Raw genomic sequence first — 22,152 nt, 5'->3', positions numbered from 1 at the left:
CTCTGTCTTTGTTACCTCGGCACATTCCTGAATAAATGATGTTCTCGGCCGGGGAGGTTGGTAACCGTGGCAACCACCGCATACCGCACGGCAACGGAGGAGGAGCGGGGGGAGGGGGAGGGACGCTAACGGCAGGGATTTATAGACAGACGGATGAAACTGCGGCTGCATTAAAACAACGGGAGGATTTCTGTGCAGACCAATGACAAATAACCATCTCGTGATATTTGTGTATAAATGTTAAAACTACCTCACTCCTCTTCTCTCCTTTAAATCTTTTATCAACACAACAAAATAACTGCCTAACCTCAGAAGCTCCATATGAACGCACTAATCCTGACAGAACTAGGTTCCGGTGCTCTGCACCCTTTTAACTGAACGAACTAGATTCCCTCATTCCCCTTGTAGATAATAAAGCTTTATTATTGGATGATTTTTATCATGGTGGTCTGACCTGGTTTGTGTTGTTCTAGTCTGCTGGTTTGTCAGACTACACATGTTTGCTGCTCTCGGGTTTCCCAGCCTCTAAATAAACTTTACACAATGAAGCAGGAAGAAGATGAAGATGATAGGAAGTAGTTCTCTCCTCGTTGCCACTATTTCTGATGATACTGATGATCGGTGATGAGTGGGATATTTATCCCCTGCAATGAAACAAAAGCTCCACGAAAAACCGCATCAGGCTGCTTTAAGTTGGAGCGAGCAGCATGAGAATAAAGTAGATCTCCAGAGTTTGGCATCACAATCATTTTCCTGTCCTCAGCACACAGATGTGATTTATTCAGACGGAAGAAACCCTCTGTCGTCTTTCAACATGCTGTCCAACCAAATGTCCAGGTATCATTAACATTGGACAATTTCAGTTTCGGTACAACAAAGGTTCTGAGCTGGAATCATGTAAGAATCACAGGTACGTGTCTTACACTACGACACAACCAGAGACCTGAATCCTTTCTACGGTGTTGGGCTGCGACTAATGATCACTTTCATCAGTAATTAATCTGACTCTCTCAAATTATTGATTAATTATTGGTCTATAAAATGTCAGAAATCGTGAAAAATGGCTGTTACAATTGAATTAAGCCCAAATGTCCTCTCCTCCTCAAACGTCTGGTTTTGTCTGACCAGCAGTCAGTTTGAGAGTTTACAGTGACAGAGGACTGACACCAGAGGACGAGAGCTGAAAAATGACTGCAACAAGTAATCAATTATCAAAATAGTTCGATTCATTTTCTGTCAGTTGACTAACTGATCGACTGATGAGTAGGTTCAGCTCCGCTGCAGCGAATGAAGAACTCCATTCACATCACTTCACCACTCTCTCTCACTGCAGAGCAGAAGCTGCCACTCCCAGTCACGCACGCACGCACACACACTGTGGAGACTCCAGGGTGGTTTCCTGTTTAAAATTCTGAGGAGCCCTCACATAGACATCACTGTGTGTGTGTGTGTGTGTGTGTGTATGTGAACATTAGCATGCACACAGTGAACTGTTGCACTGAACCAAGGGCACCTTAACCATCACTGCCCACCCCCCCACCCCCCAAACACGCGCACACACACACACACACACACACACACACACACACACACACACTTGTGGTGGTGTCTTTGTAGGGACACTCATTAACATAAAGCGTTCCTCAGCCCCCTACCCCTAACCCAAACCTAAACCTGATTCTAACCTGAACCCTAAAACCAGGTCTGAACCCTCAATCAGTCGTCTCTACCCATGGGGACCTCAATTTTTGTCCCCAGAGTGACTTGAGTCCCAATGAAGTAGTTTGACTTCAGGTTAAAGTCCCCAGCAGGATATAAAAAAACACACACAAACACACACACACACACACACACACACACACACACACACACACACACACACACACACACACACACACACAGTGTTGGTGTGTGTTGTTTCTCAAAGAGAAAAATCTGCAATGCAGCAAGAAACCAAATCTACTGAGAGGGTTACTACTACTACTACTACTACTACTACTGCTGCTAGTACTACTACTACTACTACTGCTACTACTGCTACTACTGCTTCTGCTGCTACTACTACTGATACTACTGATACTACTACTACTGCTACTACTGCTGCTACTACTGCTACTGCTACTTCTGCTACTGCTACTGCTGATACTACTACTGCTGCTACTACTGCTACTGCTACTGCTGATACTACTACTGCTACCGCTACTACTGCTGCTGCTACTACTACTGCTACTGATACTACTGCTACTCCTACTGCTACTACTACTACTACTACTACCACTACTCCTACTGCTGCTACTACTACTACTACTACTACTACTACTACTACTCCTACTACTACTACTACTACTCCTACTCCTACCGCTACTACTACTCCTACCGCTACTACTACTCCTACTACTGCTACTCCTACTACTGCTGCTACTGCTACTGCTAATTTTGCTGACATGGGTACTGCTGCTACTGCAACACCAATACTAATGAGAGGGCCGCTACCATTACTGGAAACAATGCTACTGCTTCTGCCATTAGTACTACTTATACAATCACTACTACTGCAAATTTTAAGTATAGCTACAATGGTACTGGTACCAATACTACTATAGTAGTAACAGTAGTAGTAGCTTACTGCATATACTACAGGTTCTACTACCTCTGATATTGACTGCACTGACAGTCCTACGGCTACAACCAGTACTACTGCTGTTGACAGAGTAACACCTGCTCCCGCTGATACTACATTTACTGCTGCAGCCGCTCCAGCTGCTCGTATACTGTACTGCAGGTACAACAACGGGGACGGTACACAGTGCACAGTGTGTGTGTTACTGAGCTGCGCTGATGTTCACTCTGCAGATATTTGAGGAGTCAGACTGCCTTCTGCTGCATTTAACACAGAATAAAGACCCGCGCTCTGATTAATCACTGTAGAATGAAAGCCTGCACACCCTCACTTCACCTCTGCCGGTCTCTGATTGGTCGATAAATCCGTTCGAGGCCGCTAACAAGATGTCTTTGTGCGAGAATGTGTGTGTGTGAGCGTGTTTGTGCTGCAGTGAACCTGAAGCAGCTCTGCAGACAAAGACTCCACACTGCGGTGTGTGTGTGTGTGTGTGTGTGTGCGTGCGCTACATTATTCTCCATCTACCCACCCTGCCTGCAGCTGTGGTTTCCATGGTAACCACCAGCCAATAACAGGCTTGCTGTGCCTCCCCTGCTGAGGAGCTCCATCCCGAAGCCTTGCTCACACTGACTGCTTCGTACAGACTCCTGAACCAGCAGCGGTAACACGTCAGCGCCCCCTGGAGGACACGTCTGTCGAACCTCTGAGATAAACCATCTGACTTTATTTGAGCATCACACAGAGCAGAGTTCTCCAGCCTCATTTACCAACCACAAATACAACATGTCATAAATCTGTGGATGTGGGGCGCTACATGGGATGCTAGTGCTACATTAGCACTGGTATTTATTACCACTACTAACAATAATAACAACACTTTGTCACTTTCTCCTTTCCGTTGTTCTGTTTTTCTCTCCGTATTGTAAAGTATTTTGTTTGTAAACTGCTTCATAAATAAAGTTGAGTTGAGTATTACCGCCACCACTGGTAGCTACTACTATGCTAATACTGGTAGCCACGACTACTATAACTGCTACTAATACTGCTACCTACTCCTATAACTGCTGCTAGTACTACTTGCTACTACGAAAACTGTTACCAGTACTACTGGGTACTACTATAAATGATTTTAGTGCTGCTAGCTACTACTACTAGTACAACGACATCCTCTAAATATCAATAATAATCTAATATTCTTCAACACTGCTTGAAAACACCTGAAAAAACGCCATTACTACTACCATTGATAGTACTACAACTGTCACAACACAGAAACAAAACTGAAAAAATAAATCTGTCTGGTGGCTGTCAGTCTGTCTCTTATACTTCATCTTTCAATCATCTCCTCCCGTGGTTTTAATATTCCTCTCCTCAGCTCTCATGATCAATGAACAATACAGACATTGTAGTACACTTAGTAGTACAACATCTCCTAAAAACTGCTAATATTCTTCTAATTGCTTTCACACTACTGAAAACAACCCCAAACCTTCATTAATACTACCATTACTAGTACTACAACTGTCGACAGTACAGAAAACCTTAAAAAAAATCTGGTGTCTCTCAGTCTGTCTTCCAAAATAAATATCATCATATCTATCTCCGTGGTTTAATGATCCAAGCCCTCAGCTCTTCTCAGCTCTTCTCGCAGATGACACAAACATTTATCATAAAGTCTCAAATAAAAGCAAGTACTCTAAAATAACCGAGCGTCAAATAAGGTCTTGGGCGCTAGTCCCATATCATACCACATCACTCGTCTGGTTCCTCCTCTGGTTAACAACAACACTGTTCTCATTCACTGATTCATTACAGTCACTTTCATTTTCCAGTTTTTCACTATTAAGCTCCTGGTAATAAAACTCAACACATTCGCTGCAGATGTTTCACACCGAAAAACTACCATTAACATCCATCCATCCGTCCATCATCCATCCCAAACTACAGCCAGAAAAAGAATTAATCGTACATTTTGAGCTGCTTTAAGGTTTTAAATGGAAAATATCTGAGCAGGACGTTTTGAGTTTGACTACTCATAACTTAACAGCGATAGAAGAAAACGGCCAAGAAGATGTGACAGGAAATATTTAGTCAATGAAAACAGTACTGTTACACAGTTTGAAATGACACTGGAATTGTACTGATGTATCAGTGCTGTGAAAAAACAGGTAAACATGGAGGAAATGTTGAGTTTTTATCAATAGCAAATTAAGTTCGGAGCAGATCAGAGAACGGAAAGGACACTTACTAAAATAGCATCAAATATAAAACAGAAAAAAACAGAAACAAAGGGCTGTATCCCGGTTCTCTCTGCAGGTGCAGTAAGTAAAAGCCACATCTACTATTTAAGAGTTTACTATATCTGTGTATGTTGTTGTTGCAGCCTCTCAGTGAAGCTTTCTGACGTTTCCAAGGAGTTAAATATTCAAACCACAGACTCCATGTTTTTCATGGAAATATTCTACGTGTCTGATGAGATCTCAGAGCCTGGCAGATCTGAGATTTTTGGAAACTTTTCCAAAGATCTCTGCTCAAATACAATTTCAAAATAAAGCTCAGTCCCAGGTGTTGAGTCAGAAAGAAAAGTCACATTTCACTGAAAAGGTTCATACCAATGAAATTTATTACAACTGACTCAGCTCCAAGGCACGTTACAAGATCAAATGTGTTTGTTTCATCTGTTTTATCATTTGTATCATCTGTCTTTACAGGAACAGGAAAAAAAAAGGGGGGGGGGGGGGCAATGTATTCGATGTATCTCGTGGTGCTGTTCACTGAATCAAAGCTTAAATGTAAAACAGAAAAACATAGAACGTCTGAAGACAAAAAGATTTATTGCAGTAAAAAAAATTGTAAAATATGAAAATGTTTAAATTTAAAAAAAAAAATCACAAAAAATTAAATACCTTAAATAGTTTAAGACTCCTATAAAAAATAAAAACTTAATTTTACTGAGAAGTGATTTTATAAACTGACGGTGTGATGATGAAGTCTGTGTTATTGTGACTGAGAGCTCTATCACTCTCTGAACCTGTCTGTTTAAACACAACATCACACCATCACGGTTCACACCTCCATCACCTCCACGACAACAAAAACACTCTGACTCTTTTTTCTTTGTTAGAAGACTTTTTCTGAAACATCCACATGTAGAACATTTATATGCTTCACTCAATGTCTCTGCAAAACCTCCATCCTGTAACGAGTCCCATACTGCAGCTGCTCAGCCTGAAAAACTTCTTTTCCTTGTTAAAATGTGTCAGCGGAGAGAGGGCAGCCCTCTTAAGATATCGTTGTATGCCGACGATGTTCTGTTGTATAATTAAGATGCTGACAAATCCATCTCTAAACTTTTGGACTTCTGACAAATTTTGGGGCTATAAGCTGAAACTGACAAACTGATGCTGTTACATAGACGATCGCAGACAATAATTTTACCCTGTTCCCGTTCAAAGTGGAGTCGTTATGCTTCACTTGCATCGTTTAAACATTAATTCAAACTTTTAAATGACTCATCCAAACAAGATCTTGTACACTTGTCAGTACTACCAACGTTCCTGTTCTTATTTCAAACAATTCCCATATTCTTACCAAAGTCTCGTTTACTTACTTTTTAAAAATTGATATCAGCTTTTATTTGGAATAAAATATTTGTCAGCGGATGAGAAAACTGGACTTCACTACTTAAAGAACAAGTCGATTAATCAAACTGATAATTTTCTGGATAAATTAATTATTTTCAGGATAAATTCTCCAGTAGAACTTATTTCACCTCATTATTTACGGAATGTCTTTGTGGTTTTGGGCTGCTCAAACAATCTGAAGTAAGGCAGCTATGACTAATGATCATTCTATTTATCTAACAATTATTGTCTCAATTGATCGTTCATTCTATAAAGTGTCAGAAAATAGTGATAAATGTCCATCCAAGTCCAAAGTGAGGTCTTCAAATGTCTTGTTTTGGTTGAGCAACGGTTTAAACTTTTATTTTCACGGAAGAAAAAACCAGCAAATATTCACATGTGGAACCAGAACAGAAGCTGGAACCAGTTCCTTTTCTGGCATTTTTGCTTGAAATCCCTTTAGACGCTTGCAGAGCTGCAGCAGCCTTTTGATTTCTCATGGGTGCTAAAATTGAACTTTATAGCATTCTGATTGAGCCAAACGCTGAAAAATTTTAGAACCTTGAATCATGAATCACTTTCAGGACATGTCCTCAGTAAAAATGGTTTCAGTTCATCATGAACCGAATCTGTCTGCATTTTTGGACTTTCTAAAAAGTCTAAAGAAACACTGAGGTTGTGTCCTCTGTATATATCCTGTGAATCTGTGGGTTTTTTAAGCGACCAGTATTCACACGTTAAACTGTCCGGTTATATTTTCCGTAAATGTTATCTGATCTTCAGTTATGTCGACTTTCCCCTGCCACTGGGTCGAAGTGGTTCAGGATCAGGATGAGAGATTGAAGCTGAATCTGTGCACACTTCCTCCCTTTAATCAAAGTTTCTTATGAACCCAGGTCACACCTTCAGGACATTAAACAAAATGCCTCGATGACTGTGGTTTTCATGATTCATGATGGATGAAAAACACCATCTTTTATCTCCCTACATGTCTAAAGGCTGTTTCAAGGGCTTCTCCACACTGTCAGGAAATAATTCAGGTGGAGAAATAGTAAATCCCTTCAGTAAATATAATCTAATTTATCAGTTTGGCCTAAAATCTGTCAGTTTAAAAATATTTAGTCTAAAAACTACTAGTCAGACTTGAAAACCCACCCTGCATATGTAATTGGTGAGTAAACACAGTATATAAAATAACCCCTAAATTCCCAGAAACAATTATACTGGTCCTGGGTTGAGTATTTATTTTGGTCATTGCCTCAGTATCCTCAGCAGCTGCTGCTGCTGTGTTTAAATTCTACAGTTAAAAATATACATTTTACTGCTGTTCCCAGTATTTCTACACCAAGATTCAGTGGTTCGTAAACAGAATTTTATTCTTGGCTGCATGGAGAGGGCTTCATCGGGAAATAAAGAGGTAACCCACTATTTTACCTGTCTGTAGTTTCCTAATAATTTCCAAGGTTTCCAGTAAAGGACTACTAGTACATTTGGTACTATTCATAGGGAAAATAGAGACAGCGCGTTTTGAGACAGTTATTAGAATTTTGTTAGCTGGGTTCAGGTTATGGACAGGTGTTGATATTTAGAGGAATTTCATTGAACGAACTGCGTCATCTAAAGACAACTTGTAGAAAATGTAACAACTAACTAGGAATAATTTGAAAAAATGTATTTTAAGACTAAGACGTGCCTAAGGCTTTGACTCATAACCTCACTATTTCTAAGTTCCTGACTACAAGCCTGTAATCTGATCATTAAAAACCTAGTGTTATTTTGGACACTTTGGATTAATTAAAAACATAATCCACAGTAGAAGCAATCACTAGTTTCATCCCTCCTATCTCCTGATTGCTTCTGCAGATGTATTGAGGTGTTGTCAGTAAACCTACACCTTTGTCACTTTGCATTACCAGAGCTTTTTATCATTAGCTCACACAGCGTTTCAGTCCGACAAGAATCTCCTCCTCTTTGTACAGGAGAGGTCACCTGACCGATATGGATTATAATCGACTATGAAAAACGCTTGAGGACAAATTTTCCCCATAAGCAGCTTACTGCTTTGTTAACAATCATAGTTATTTATTTAATCAATTTATCTGCGAAGTCAGCTCAGCGCAATTTAAACCCTTGAATTTAAAGCCTCGGTTTTCTTCCCAGACTCAGGACCAAGCTTCTGAAACAGGATGTCACATTGGGTCCGAACAGTATTTTGTTTTGTCTTCCTCCCCCCGCCTCCTGTCTGTATCTACACTGTCACTGGTGATGGATATTTCCAATAAAGACAACCTTGGAAACCATTCACTCTGAAACAATTAGTTGATTGATTAGTCTGTCAAGAGAAAATTATTGGTCAACCATTTTGATAGTTGATTAATTGTTTAAGTCATTTTTCGAGCAAAAATACCAAAAGGTCCCTATTTCTAATGTTTGTCTGTTTTCTGTCACAGTAACTGAATCTCTTTGGGTTTGGGACTGTTGTTTGGACAAAAGACATTTGAAGACGTCAGCTTGGACTTCAGGAAATTGTGATGGGTACTTTTTCCTATTTTTATGATACAGACTAAAGGATTAATTGATTAATCCAAAAAAAAAAAGAATGTAAAATTTTTTATTGCTGCAAAATCAATACCTCAAAGGTGTTTGTACGCAACTAACAGTCAGGTCAGCTCAAAAACGTGTCATTCATTCATGAAAAGGAATATTTTAAACTGCATCAGATTACTGGAATAAAAGCCCAGAGCTAGGCTCCTATCACAGCACTGAAACACCGTTCTACTGAGAAGCTGAGTTTTTCACCTATTTAATTTACTTACCTCGTCAATAGTCATCTTAAAATGAATTGTTTTTAAGGATTCTGTTCTCTAATAATCAGCAGCCCTGTTTCACTTCTTTCTACGACTGATCAAAATCCTTCCACCAGCATCCAGACATTTTTGGCTGAAGAAATGTTTGGGGAAAAAAACAAAACAAAACGAAAAACACCTCGATTTGTATTCGGATCAATAATTTCACTCCCCTGACAGACAAAGAGAAGCAAGGTTTTGAGGCTCAGCAGCAGACTGACTGTGTGGTTCACATTAATGTGTTTTTTGAAGTGAAAGCAGAGAGGTCTCTTCTTCATCCTCCTCAGGGGTCCCTCTCCTTCTTTACCTTCACGTCTCCGGCCAGGATGGTGGCTATCTCCCCCTGCATGAAGGCCCAGGGCACGTTGGAGCCGACCAGGGGGCACTTCTCCCCGCTGGGGCAGTACACCTCCCCGGAGGCTCCCTGGGCCTTGATGCTCTCTCTGGAGCAGGGGAAGCAGAACTTGTGGTTGGGGACAGAGGGACACTGAACGAAATGCGTGTCCTCTAAGCGTTCGTGGCAGATCGTGCAGCACAGAGGCCCGCTGTTGGCCATGGGGGAGTCGGGCACGTTCTGCGCGTGCACCGGTTCCATGCCACCTGCGGACTGTGAGGGCGCGGACAGCCCTAGGTCTCCGTTGCGGGACGAGAGGCGCCTCTGCCCGGAGACGGAGGCGGGGGACACCGGGCTGCTGCTGTTGTGTCTGGAGGAGGAGGTGGTGGAGTGAACCGAGTCTCTGTCCTTGTTGGGGGAGTGCGCGTTCCCGAGCGTGTCCGCGACTGACATGAGCGCGGCCATCGGGGACTGTCCGTTCTGCGGAGGAGCGGCGGACTCCGGGGGTGTGGCGCGGCCGGAGGGGAGGCCGGGGTGCCCCGCGCCGAGCGGAGGGGGGGGCCCGGCGAAGGAGCCCGCAGCCATGGAGAGCTTGAGAGCTTCGGTCTGGCTGTTGATCCACTGCTGCCTCTGCTGCTCCTCCGTCAGCTTCAGGCCGCCCTCCGCTGAGTCCGGCTCCGGCGAGGCTTTCCTCTTCCGAACCCCGGCCCTGGAGCCGCTGTTCCCGCTGCCCGAAGCCAGAGCTCGGCCGGGAAGCACCAAGGAGGTGGGCAGGAGCGGGTAGCTGCCGTCGATGAAGGGCTGCGGCAGCATGTCTCCCCCCAAACCCTCCTTAAAAAACCGCAGGGACTCCGGTAATAAATCCCCGAGCAGCCGCCAGTCCCCGGAGCCGTGCTTCTTCTCGTACTCCAGATATTTGAACCCGGAGGACAACCCCCTGCCGAAGTCCTTCATACAGTCCTGGTACATCTGCTTGGCCACCCCCGAGGCGCTGGAGAACACGTTCCCGGAGCCGCTCGGGTACTCGATGAAGATCTTGAGCTCGTAGTCCATGCCGGGTTTGGACACGGCGTCGAAGGCGAACACCCTGCCGACCAGCCCGTGGTCTTTCTTGAAGCGCACGTCGAACGGGGTGCAGCCGGACAGCGCGACCAGCGTGTCCCGCACCGTCTTCGGCTTGCTCGCCCAATCCTCCTGCCGGTTCCGGAGGGTCTCACTCAGCTCGGCCAGAGCCTCCGCGTTCCGCTGCTTCTCCTTCAGTTCCCGCTCCTGGTCCGTGCTGGACACCGAGGCGGGTCGCTTCCCTCCCGGGTCAGAGAGCCCCACCTGTCCGGGCAGAGAGACGCCGACCATCGTGCCCGGCGGGGCGGCTCTGCTCGCCATGCCGTGCGGGGCCGGTCCGTTTAGGAGGGTCTGAGGCAGCAGGTTCGGTGGGACGGTCATCTGTCCCGGTGCCGACACCAGGCCCCCGTGGCTCCTGCTCCTCGAGTTCGGACTCTGTCGGTTCAGCTCGGGCGGTCCGTCGTCCGGTTTGAATCCATTCGGTCCTCCGATCCCGTTGGGCAGCCTGCCGCCGCCGCCGCCGCCGCTGCTGCTGCTGTGTCCGCTGTACTCAAACCGAGCCCGGCTGTCCGCACCAAGCGAGTACCGGTCCAAACCAGGCTGCTGAGACTTGCCCGGTCCGTCCGCCTGGTGGTGGTGGTGGTTGAGCTGCCCCACCGACTCCTTCCCGGTCAGTAACACCGCCTGGCTCTTCGCCACGGCGGGCTGCTGCGGCGGCGGAGGAGGCGGTCCGCCGGCGGGGGATCTGCCCTCCTGGAAACCGTGTGCCCGCTTCAGGTGCCGGGCTGTCTCGATGACGAATTCGATGCGGTCCGCGCCCTCGTAGTTGACGCAACCCCGGCACACGGGCTCGGTGAAGTCCCAGATCATGGCCCAGGGCATGCGGGGCAGGTCGCACAGATAGCACGACTGTCTGCGGGACGAGGAGACCTGCGGGGAGGACATCTTCCCCCTGCCCGTCTCCCTCCCTGCCTCCTCCGCGGAGCTGCTTACACCAGCTCGGTTCTTCCCGCGGAACCAGAGAAATAAACCCCGAGAGGAGGACGGACGGACGGACTGGACTGACTCCTCTTCTCTCCTCTCCGGTTATTGTTCCTCCTCCGTGTCCTCCTCGTCCTGCTGCTGCTGCTGCTGGAGCTCCGTGTTGTGCTGCAGAGATGGAGGAGGTGGTGGAGGAGGAGGAGGAGAGGGGTGGTCTGCGTTTTTTCCCTGCATGCCTCGCTCCCAAAGCTCCCAGAGCAGCTAAGGAATTTGGACCCCCCCCCCCCCAGGAATGCCACCTGGTAGAGTACGTGACGTCACTGCCCCCTCCCCCCGCTGAGACTGAAATGACACGGTGCCACTTGTTGCCCTCCTTCCCTCCATCCTCCTCCTCCATCTGTCTCACCCCCTTCTCCCCCAGTCTGAATGAGGAGCAGGAGGGAAAAACAACAAACAAAAAAACAGGCTGCAGCAGCTCCTCAACTCTTACTGTCACATGACACCTGCAGGTAACACAGAGCTGAACAATGGCAATCGAAACGTGATCCATTTCAGCTCCGAGATCACAACAGGCGGCCTTCCGGGCGAAAACGGTGTGTTTCGGCAGACCGTCCCTGAAACCAGCTCCGCTCAGGCCTCATGAGGCAGATTTCCAACACGACACATCGGTCAGCCGAGAAACGGAAGCTGACCGAACACCCACAGAGGCTAAAGCCGCTGAAACAAACCAAGACCAACATGACGGCAGAGAAAGTCAACAAAAACGAGCCCCAGAGAGTTACATTTAAAATGTGGAAGACGCGGCTCAGTCTCATTCCTGTCTCATTATAATACCAGCCTCAGAACGAAAGTGTGCCAGAAAACCAGTGGAGACAATATGGCCGACAATGGTCTGTTATTACAGCACATTTTTCACTAGTGCTCGGCTGTATATAACAGTAGTTCCTAACTAAACTAACACACGCAGAAAACGGACAGTCCCCCGTCACAAACACCCCCCTGTTAGTTTAGAGGTGGAGGACGTCTCCTGACAGACGCAAACATTTCACATCTCACCTTACAGCCGACACCGGCAACACACAAGACCTACCGTCTGATAAAGTCTCAAAAAGTCCTCAGAGGTTAAGACCTACAGATTCCCTGTATGAGACACAACCAGTACGGACAGAGTCCAGTAACAGCTGGATGAAAAGTCCAGTAGCGTCCTGTCAGTGGGACTGCTGCGATAGTCCGATTCAAGAGACTGGACCGGCTGCTGCCAGGGTCCCACCGATAAAGAACTCATGTCATCACATCACATCTGTCTCGAGATATTTGCACCGGCTTCCCGTTACTTTCAGAATCGATCACACAATTTGGCTTCTTATCGATAAAGCTGAACACACACCTGCTCCACAGCTGCTCTCTGGCCTGCTGATCAATACGAACCTATCAGAGCCCGCCCCGGTTCACCCGACTCGGGCCTTCGGTTCCGGCTTTTCAAAAGCAGAAAACGCTTCTCATCTCCTCGCATTTGCTTAATTCTGATGGTTGCGTTTGTGGTTAAGCTGCATCTGATTATCGTCGCCTAGAGCTGCAACGACGACTCGATAAGTCGACTGTGAGAAAATCAATAAGCGAATATTTTATAAAGGAGTCATTTATTTCATAGTTTCAATAATCTGTCAAGTAAAAACGCCAAACATTTGATGGTTCCAGGTCCTCAGATTTGAGATTTACAGTGAACTGAATGTCTCTGTCTGTTCACCCGACAAAAAGGATGTTGTGGTGGATACTTTTGATACTTCTCATGTTTTACAGACCAAAGCCTTAATCGATTAAGTGACAAACTAATCAGCAGATTGAATGACAATGAAAATGATCATTAGTTGCATCTCTGTTGTAGCTGTATGTCTATTCGAAGACTGTGTGTGAGCATGTGTAAGTATCTTATGCTCGATTGCAATAAGCCCGATACCAGTTCTTCACACTCTTTTAACACTTTTTATTTAAGATTATCTCAAAAAATCCAAACACTGTTTGATCCAAGGACTTGTTTATAGAAAAGAAAACACTACAAAGCTTCCGACTCAGTGTAGAGATGTTAACAAGCGTCAGCTCCTAAGGTGTGTGAGGTTCAGGCCTTAAAAAAACGTACAATAATTCTAACTTATAGTATAATCATTGGAATAAGTGGCTACAGAAAGCCTCCAGAGGAATAGTGTCCTTTCTCTCCCTATAAAACATCTCCAACATGGGGGGGATGTTTCTATTCATGAGGGAACTGGACACAGACGCAGTTGATCAATGTCTGTGGCAGAATCCAAAATCACTGATTTATAAAATCCATAAGGATTCGAATCAATACTTAGGTACAGCCATTTAACTACTAGTGAACACTTCATGTTGAAATTTAAATGCTACTGCATATAAGCATTCAAGTGTTTGACTTTAAAAACCATTCGGACGGGAACTAACAGTTTTATTCGTTATCAATCAATCTACATATCGATTTCTTGATAAACTGTTCGGTGTATGAAACGTCAGAAAACTGAAAAATGTCCATCGCACTTTCTCCGAGTTCGAGGTGACGTCATCAAATGTCCGACCAACAGTCCGAAAACCCGTAAATATTAAATGTACAAGGTAAAGCCGGAACATCTTTCATTTGAGAACCTAGAACCATCATGTTTGGCATCTTCGCTCAAAAATTACAACAAAAATGATTCAATTATTCGGGTGAAATAATTGTCTGTTGATCAACCGCAGCTTTAAAAACCCTCCGTCTGAATATACGTGGTTTGAAATCTCCTCAAAACGTAATATGTGTGTTGAATGAATATGTCCCTCAGTGGAAACATCATGTAACTTCAGAGAGAAGCTGCAGCAAACAACATGACGCACAGACTACGTCTGATACTGACGCGTTTCCTGACCTCAGACCTGTTTAAGGTGGAATGTAAATGTGCACTGGAGGTTCAGTACAGCAGCTGACTGTTGGCTGATGGTTCAGTCTGACAACAAGGGAAACATCTGTATTTGTGTTGCTAGGCAGGTTTCACCTGTCTGGTGCTCCCTCCCCCACCCTCTCCTCTCTCTCTCTCTCTCTCTCTCTCTCTCTCTCAGTGTGTAGTGAGCCTCGATCATCCAGCTCAAGACTGTTGTTTCCTTCTCTTTGTGTTTCTGTCCTCGGTGTATTTTCAATTTCTGCCGTCAGCTAAAACATGTTTCCGAGGTTTTCTGACATTACACGGGGATCTGCCGCATGAGCACTAAATCTGCAACAATCAGTCGATTAATCAATTAGTTGATCGTCAAGGAATTGATCTGAATATAATCAGCTAATCATTTCAGGTATTATTCAAGCAAGGATGCCAAACGTCCACCAGTTCCGGCTCCACCGTTGTGATGATTTTAATATCACAGTAAACTGAACGTCTCTGGGTGTTGGTCTGTAGGTTGGACAAAACCAGAGATTTTTTATTGTTTATTCCAGGTTTCTACAGTTTTCACCAAAATCTGATTTAAGGCTTTTAAAGACCGTTTCAATACCACGTAGAATTTTAATTCAGTCCCTTTTTCGTGGTCATACCGGTCGAAGAATGAAGGAAATGTCTGATAATCCGTCCATGCCTGGACCCAGATAAGAGGCAGGAAATTAATGGATGGAATTTTTAAAAAATAAATAAATAAATAACGTGTTCACTGGATTTTTTGCTAAAATCAACACTTGTCCATTCTGAGTGGACGAGCTTCGTGGCGACAAACGCTCCGACTAATGTTACCGTTGATTCAACACGTTTATAATGACACTCAAGACTTTTTAAAACCTTCGAAGGCCTTTTATTGATGGACTGAGTTTAACGCGGTTAGAGGCTTCCGAAGACCCGTAGACACCCTGTTATTTGCGGTGTGCAATGTGATGTCGTGCTTGTTTCGCATTATTGAAAAATGAATGAAACTAGTCTCATACTGACGGGTGACAGATTAAAGGAAACACCGACATGAAGTGTCCCAGTCAGGTGTCGGGCCACCACCCCATCCTCATGCTCATCCAACCATACACTGACCCCTCCTGTTCCTCCACCCGTTGTTCAGGTTTTGCCTTCGACATAATGGCATAAAAATAAGAAAAAAATGAAATCCACGTTTCCCACCAGCCGACAGCAAACCTCCAGCGAGGGTTTAATGTCGGCTGGTTGGCTCAGTGCCAGTTCAACACACACACACACACAGATTCGTTTCGGCGCGCCTCTGATGGATATGTCTGTGTTGCCGTGGAAACGCGCCTGGCGACCACACTGCAAGGAGGAGGAGGATGAAGCTGCTGAATATAGGAGGAGTTGCTGCCTCGGTCGCCCCTGACTCTCGCTCTCTCTGAATGATTATGCAAATCGAGCGAGCTACACACACACACACACACACACACACACACACACACACACACAAACACACTTACACGCTTGTTTTACATTACTTTTGAGGACACTCACTGACATAATGCATTCCCTAGCCCCTCACCTTAACCAGAACATGGTTCTATTCTAAACCCTACCACCAGGTCGGAAGCCTCGAACAGCCCTTTGAAGGTGTAAGGACTGGACAAAATGTCCTCACCCCTTAAGGTCTAAAACTCACTGGTCCTTACAAAGATAGAAGTAGAACTAAACACAGACACACACACACACACACACACACACAGTTTTCGGGTGGAAACCTGCTGCAGTGTTCACATCAGACACACCAAGTGTTTGAATCAAGACGCAGCCTCCTCTGGATCTTCAGTTTTAGCTGCTTGTGGCAAATATAAATCAGAGGAGGAGACCCAGACTCACTGTCTCTGGTCTTGCCCTAAATTCTGGGAGGAAACATTTCATTTATTTTGTTTCATAATTGGGAAACAATCAGTCTGGCTGTTCTGTTTTGTTCTGAAAGCTTCCCAAAACCGCCGCATGAGTAGTCGAGCCGCAGCAATTAGTCAATTCATCTATTAGTCAATCGACAGAAAATTAATCTGCAACTATTTTGACAATCAATTAATCGTCTCAGTCACCTTTCAAGAAAAAATGCTGATGGTTCCAGCTACTCAGATGTGAAGATTGGATGGTTTTGTCTGTCATACGTGATCATAAACTGAATACTTTGGGTTTTGGCCTGTTGGTCGAATAGAACGAGCAGGTTGAATACATCTCCGTGGGCTGTGATGAATTAAAACAACACGGTTTTTTTTAAAACTATTTTCTTACATTTTATTGACAAAATGATTAATCACAGAAATAATGGCCAGATTAATCGATAGTGGAAATAGTCGCTAGAATCATCAGAGCAACAGATGAACAACTGCGTTAGAAAATATCTGATTCTTGGATAAAAAGTCAAAGCCACAAGACGCCTGTGGACATAAAATCTGGAGGATAGAAGCCGATTTCAGTTTCTGATTCTGGATCAGTTTCGGATAAAATGAGCAACTACTGCGCCATGTTTTGTTCACACTGTAACAGAAGTTTTCCGAATTCTCCAGCGCTTTGATTTACACCTCGCTGAGGCTCTTGGGCGTTGTAGTATTTGGAGCCGTCTGCCAAACTGATGAACAAAACAATGATTTTAAATAACTAAAACTTAATATTGGCCATAATAAGACGAATCTGTATGATCTTTACATTATGTGGGATTTTTTCTGGATGCGGTTTAAAGGAACATTTGAAATGGGAACAGAGAACAGGGGAAAAACACTTCGCTAACCTATTTATGATTATTTACCCCCCTTCTTGTATTAAGAAGTGTTTCAGTACTATGGTTTCATTTCTGTATCCTGTAGTAAATTATAAATAAATTGTTATTTGAACTGCTAATTACAAAGTTACCTTTTCTAAATCACGCTCCCTGCACTGCACCCTTGTACAAACAATTTCAGCCCGTAATTCCATGACGGCGTCTGTGGACACGATAGATAACACAGGTATTAATGTGCTACTCAGGCAACCCTTTGTTCTGTTTAAGTCTAAGTAAATGTCAGCGGGTAGTGTGGCGGTAAAGGGATGAGGGGTAGAGGGGTCAAAACGCTGATCCGAAACGGACCTGTGGAAAATCTACTCGAAACTGATGGAAAAAAAAATACATTTTCAAAACAGACAGACGGGATCCAAACAGACCAGAAAATAAATCGACCTGATCCAGAATGTGCTCGACTTCAACAGACTCCAATAGAGAAAACACCATCAGCAGCAGCAGGCTGAGGATCTATCAGTTAACGGGCAGCAACGTTAACAGCAGTATAATAATGACGGTCTCAAAAAAACATGTGGAAAGCCACAAAAATGATTCCTTTATACTGTCGGCGGGTGCATGCTTCAAAGAGTCATTTCTAGAGAGAGCTGTAATGAAAGCCCCGACAGAGGATCAGATGCGAGGGTGTGAAGTCCTCCCCAATCAGATGAGCTCGATCAGTACGTTAGGTGACTTTTACAATGCCTCTCAAAACCCCCGCTCACCTGCTACGGACGATATGAAGACAGAGAGAAGACAGAATGAGGTGTGAACATATCAGGTGACCTACGGGAAGCCGGACTGAGAAATATCCATATGTGTTTAATTAGTGCCAATCCAACACCCACTGCGTCACTACAAAGACAGACCTGACAAATTCTTTTCAGATGTCTCTGATCTGTGAGACGAAGGTCCGCCACCACTCCTTCACATTCTACTCTATACGGTGTTTCTGCATAGATATTTTTGGTGCAGTATCACACATACTTAATAAGCACTTAGAACCAGAAAAAGACGGTTATAATATTGAGAGAATCTGAGAATATGAAACATTTTAATCAATTTCAACTAAAGGGAATCTCTTATGGATTCACTGGAGCTAAAAAAACGGAGTCTCAGCTCGTGGAACCGAGCTGGAGCGCTCACTGTGAAGCGGTGGCTGCAGACATGACCGGTTTAACGGAATCCATCTGATGTTCAAAATATTTCCGCCATTCAGAGCCACTCAGGCGTGTACTGACACAGACGCCTGAGACTCTACCTGATCCAGTTACAGAGTGTTCACTTGGACCTGGTCTGACTCTGGACCTGGAGCGGTGAAAACCTTTCAGTGGGGGGTTTTGAGCTGTGCTGCCTTGTTTCTTGGTCGTGGTTTATAAATAATAAAGCCACCAGACCAGTTTGACCTGGAATGAATTCTGACTTTTCATCGGCTCCAACGCTCCCACTCGACAACATATTTTAAAATTGCGATTATGGACTGCAGGGTCCGCGTTTGCTGTGACCGTCAGATGGAAATTTAAAGCGTCATAGATCTGTTGTTAAACAGCAGCTCGGTCTGCCCGATTTATTTTCAGCAGCAGATTCAGTCTCTGTTTAACAAAACTGTCACGCTCAAACCCACAGAAACACCCTCCCCCCTCCCCTTCCCTTCACCTGGTTTGCTCTGGCCATCGGTCACGGCCGGCTGTTGCCATGGCAACCGGGGCAGTCTCCACAGCTGCGGCGGCGGCTCTGGTTGCCGAGGAGCCTTGACGCTGGTTGCTGAGGACGTTTGCTGATGGAGAGAGAAGAAAACAATTCAGAGTCAGTCTCTACTGGTGATTTCTGTTTCCAGCAGAACACGGTAAAGACAGATGAAGAGCAGCAAACTCTTCAGTAGAGACTGGAGATGTCCACTGAGCTGCAGCTCCTACATTAACACACTGTACGGTGTACGCAAAATATCTCGGTTACAGGTGGAAATGTAACCTGAGGGTGGCATTAGAGGAAAGGTCAAAGGTTACACAGTCATAACACTTCATCCTCTGGGGAGCTTCAATGTTCACAGTCAATTTTCATGGAAACCTGCCTGAAGACTTGCAGAGATGTCCGTTTGACTCAAACTGCCGGACAGACAGACAAACCATCACTAGGTTCACGTAAGCACAGCAACAGGACTGATGCTTCTCAATACATTAGCATTCAGTTCACTCAAAGACCCCTACACGCTCCTTAAGGACCCATGGAACCTGCTCAAGGACCACTGGAAACTCCTCAAGGACTGATAGAACCTCCCTAAGGCCCTCTCTAATCCCTCAGGAACTCCTAGAACCTCCACAGTGACCTCTGGTACCTCCTCAAGGACCTTTGAAACCTCCTTAAGGATCCCTGGGAACTCATCACAGATTCCGTGAATCTCTTCCCTACAACCACCACAAGGACCTCTGGGACCACCTCAAGAACCCCTGGAACATGCTCAGGGACCTTTAAAACAAACTTCTTCAAGAACCTCTGAAACCACTTCAATGACCGTAAGGATCCCCGAACCTATAACCTCCTCAGGGACCATTGGAACCCTATGAGGAACCTCTAAAACCTCCTCAAAACCTGCCCAAGGGTCAAATCTGTTAAAATCATCAGAGATGATAATGGATTCACATTGTCATGGCTTCCATGTAAAGACAACAGCCAAGTTTTCCAGAAAATGTCCCGTAAAAGATGTCAGGAAACAATGGGCCTCATGCAAGAACATTTTCGTATTCTTGTCCTAAAATTCTGACTTGGGTTTTCCAAGTCGGATTCTCCAAACTCTCTTAACCGCACAAAGCTGTCGTACATCACTTGTTTCGGACTGATGAAAACCAACTGTCCGAGAGGAAGTGCATATTCGCGAGATTCGATCATTAATATAATCAACGCCCTGAAACTTCCAGGCTGCCTGTTCCGCTCCGTTTGTGGGAATGTTTCGTTCACAAAAATGTCATAGCAGAGTAAAAAGAAGAATTTAACGTGTGCTGTAGGTAATCAGAGTGAAAGCTGCCTGAAACCGCAGAGTAACTAGTCGTATTAGAGGACGTTGATATTCATCTGTTAGTGACGAGTCATTAGAGCAGAGCTGCACTGGGACAGAAATAAAGAGGAAATGGTTCAGGCTGCATGAAGTTAAATGCTAAAAGACGGACATGAAAAAGAAGTGGTGGTGGTGGTGGAGGTCCTCTGTCCTCTGTTGTAGCTCATGCTACAGTAGGTGTCTCCAGGACATGATCACACACACAGTGCAGCTTTCCTTGTTAGGACATTGCATTGACTTCCATTCATTGTGGACAGCCTATCCAAACCCAAGGACGTTCTGCCTCATTAGGACCAGGCTTTGGTCCCCATGAGGACTACTGGTCCCGATAAGATCGGAGTTTATATCGGAAAAAGTCCCAAAGAGCACGTAACAAAAACACGTTTGTACACACACGCACACGCACACGCACACACACACACACACACACACACACACACACACACACACACACGGCTGCAGAGTATCACCAGTGAATTCAGGATCGAAGCCATAAATAGCCTGCTGCTACAAACAGCCAGGTTACCATGACAACACCATCTCCATCCCAGCGGGGCTAAAATGGAAGAAACCTCCGCCTCCAGAAAAACACACACTGATCTGTTCTGCTGCATCAGTCCCGGTCCGAGGAGGGGTGTTTCCATGGTAACAGCCTCTACGTGTCAGAGGGACACTGCTGCCACCTGCTGGTCACAACAATTCACAACAGCTGCGCGCTGATCAATTCAACATTTAACTTGAACTTTGTACTGGACCAAAAAAGTGTCAGTGAACCAGGGCTACAACTACCAAGTATTTTTATGATTATTTACGTGATTAACTGATTTATTGTTTGGTCTGGTTGGTACAACCAACAGTCCCAAACCCTAAATACTAAATGTACCATAATGCAAGACCAAGAAAAGCAGCAAATTCATGAAGATTCTGAATGAAGTTCTGCAGCCTCTTTTCCTCTGGTGTCCAAGTGGATTTGTGGAGCTTTATTGTGGAGGGACATCAGAGATCAGGACGTCCTCAGGAAGTGGACGTCACACTGAATCACATCAACAGGTGTTTCCTGTCTGTGAGATCAGATCTGACTCAGTTATGACTCTGAGGACGAGGACGAGCTTTGACTCTGTCTCTTAAGTGTTTTAAAGTGCCTTCATCTCCATCGGCTGCGTGTCAGTGCTGCAGCTCCACCTGCTGACAGACTACAGTAACTATTCCTGTTTTTACAGCACATGCATGCACCTGTCCCTTTCACCTCACACTATATCTTTACCTCACATCTCTCCCACCACACCCCTCGTTCAACTCTCCCCTGAGGAGGTGCCTCAAAGTTTGAAAAGCCATGGTTGAGAATAACAAGCCTTTAATACAGATGAATTAATATGTTACAAAAATACACCAACACGTATTTGCACACTTGCATTCTTCAGCTTGTTTACATAATAAATCCGAACCAATATGTTTCCGCACACTCGCGTTGACGACATGTTTTCACAGTAACACTGATACAAAACACTAAAATCACAAAACAAATGATTTAAACTAACAATTACAAAGGACAGAAAAAGGAAGGAAGAAAAGATGGAGGATCTCTTTTACCTTGTCCATCAAATACTCATTAAACACAAGTTCCACTGTGATTGTACCATCAGCTGTTGACAAATCATTTCCACTTAAATTTCAGCACTGACCTTTCACCTGACTTGCTTCAGTCAATTCACTTCAGTTCAAGTAAACTTTATTTATATAAACCAACCGAATCACAACAGAGGTGATCTCAGGGCACTTTTCATGTAGCGCAGGTCTAGACCGGACTCTTTATAATAGTCACTGTCACTTCAACTTCTTTCAACTTACTCTGAAACTGACACTTCAGCCGCTTTCAGCTCTTACACATC

At 44.7% G+C, this 22,152-nt stretch overlaps 2 protein-coding genes across 2 annotated transcripts in view; both read right to left on the bottom strand.

Annotated features, from left to right (window-relative positions):
• Positions 1-22,152, bottom strand: part of kiaa0586 (KIAA0586 ortholog) — a 56,588-nt gene that overhangs the window by 28,024 nt on the left and 6,412 nt on the right. The window contains exon 9 of the mRNA XM_040137447.1: positions 18,868-18,988. Within this exon, the coding sequence (XP_039993381.1) occupies positions 18,868-18,988 (121 nt within the window). The remainder of the gene's footprint in view (positions 1-18,867; positions 18,989-22,152) is intronic.
• irf2bpl (interferon regulatory factor 2 binding protein-like) lies at positions 8,789-11,686 on the bottom strand. Its single transcript, XM_040136461.1, has one exon. It carries the CDS (start codon positions 11,428-11,430, stop codon positions 9,373-9,375), a length of 2,058 nt encoding a protein of 685 aa, XP_039992395.1. The 5' UTR covers positions 11,431-11,686; the 3' UTR covers positions 8,789-9,372.

This window comes from Xiphias gladius, chromosome 10, assembly GCF_016859285.1.
Source record: "Xiphias gladius isolate SHS-SW01 ecotype Sanya breed wild chromosome 10, ASM1685928v1, whole genome shotgun sequence".
NCBI classification, from domain to species: domain Eukaryota; kingdom Metazoa; phylum Chordata; class Actinopteri; order Istiophoriformes; family Xiphiidae; genus Xiphias; species Xiphias gladius.
Note: the sequence above shows the minus strand (reverse complement) of the source record. Positions and strands in the feature narration are given on the sequence as shown.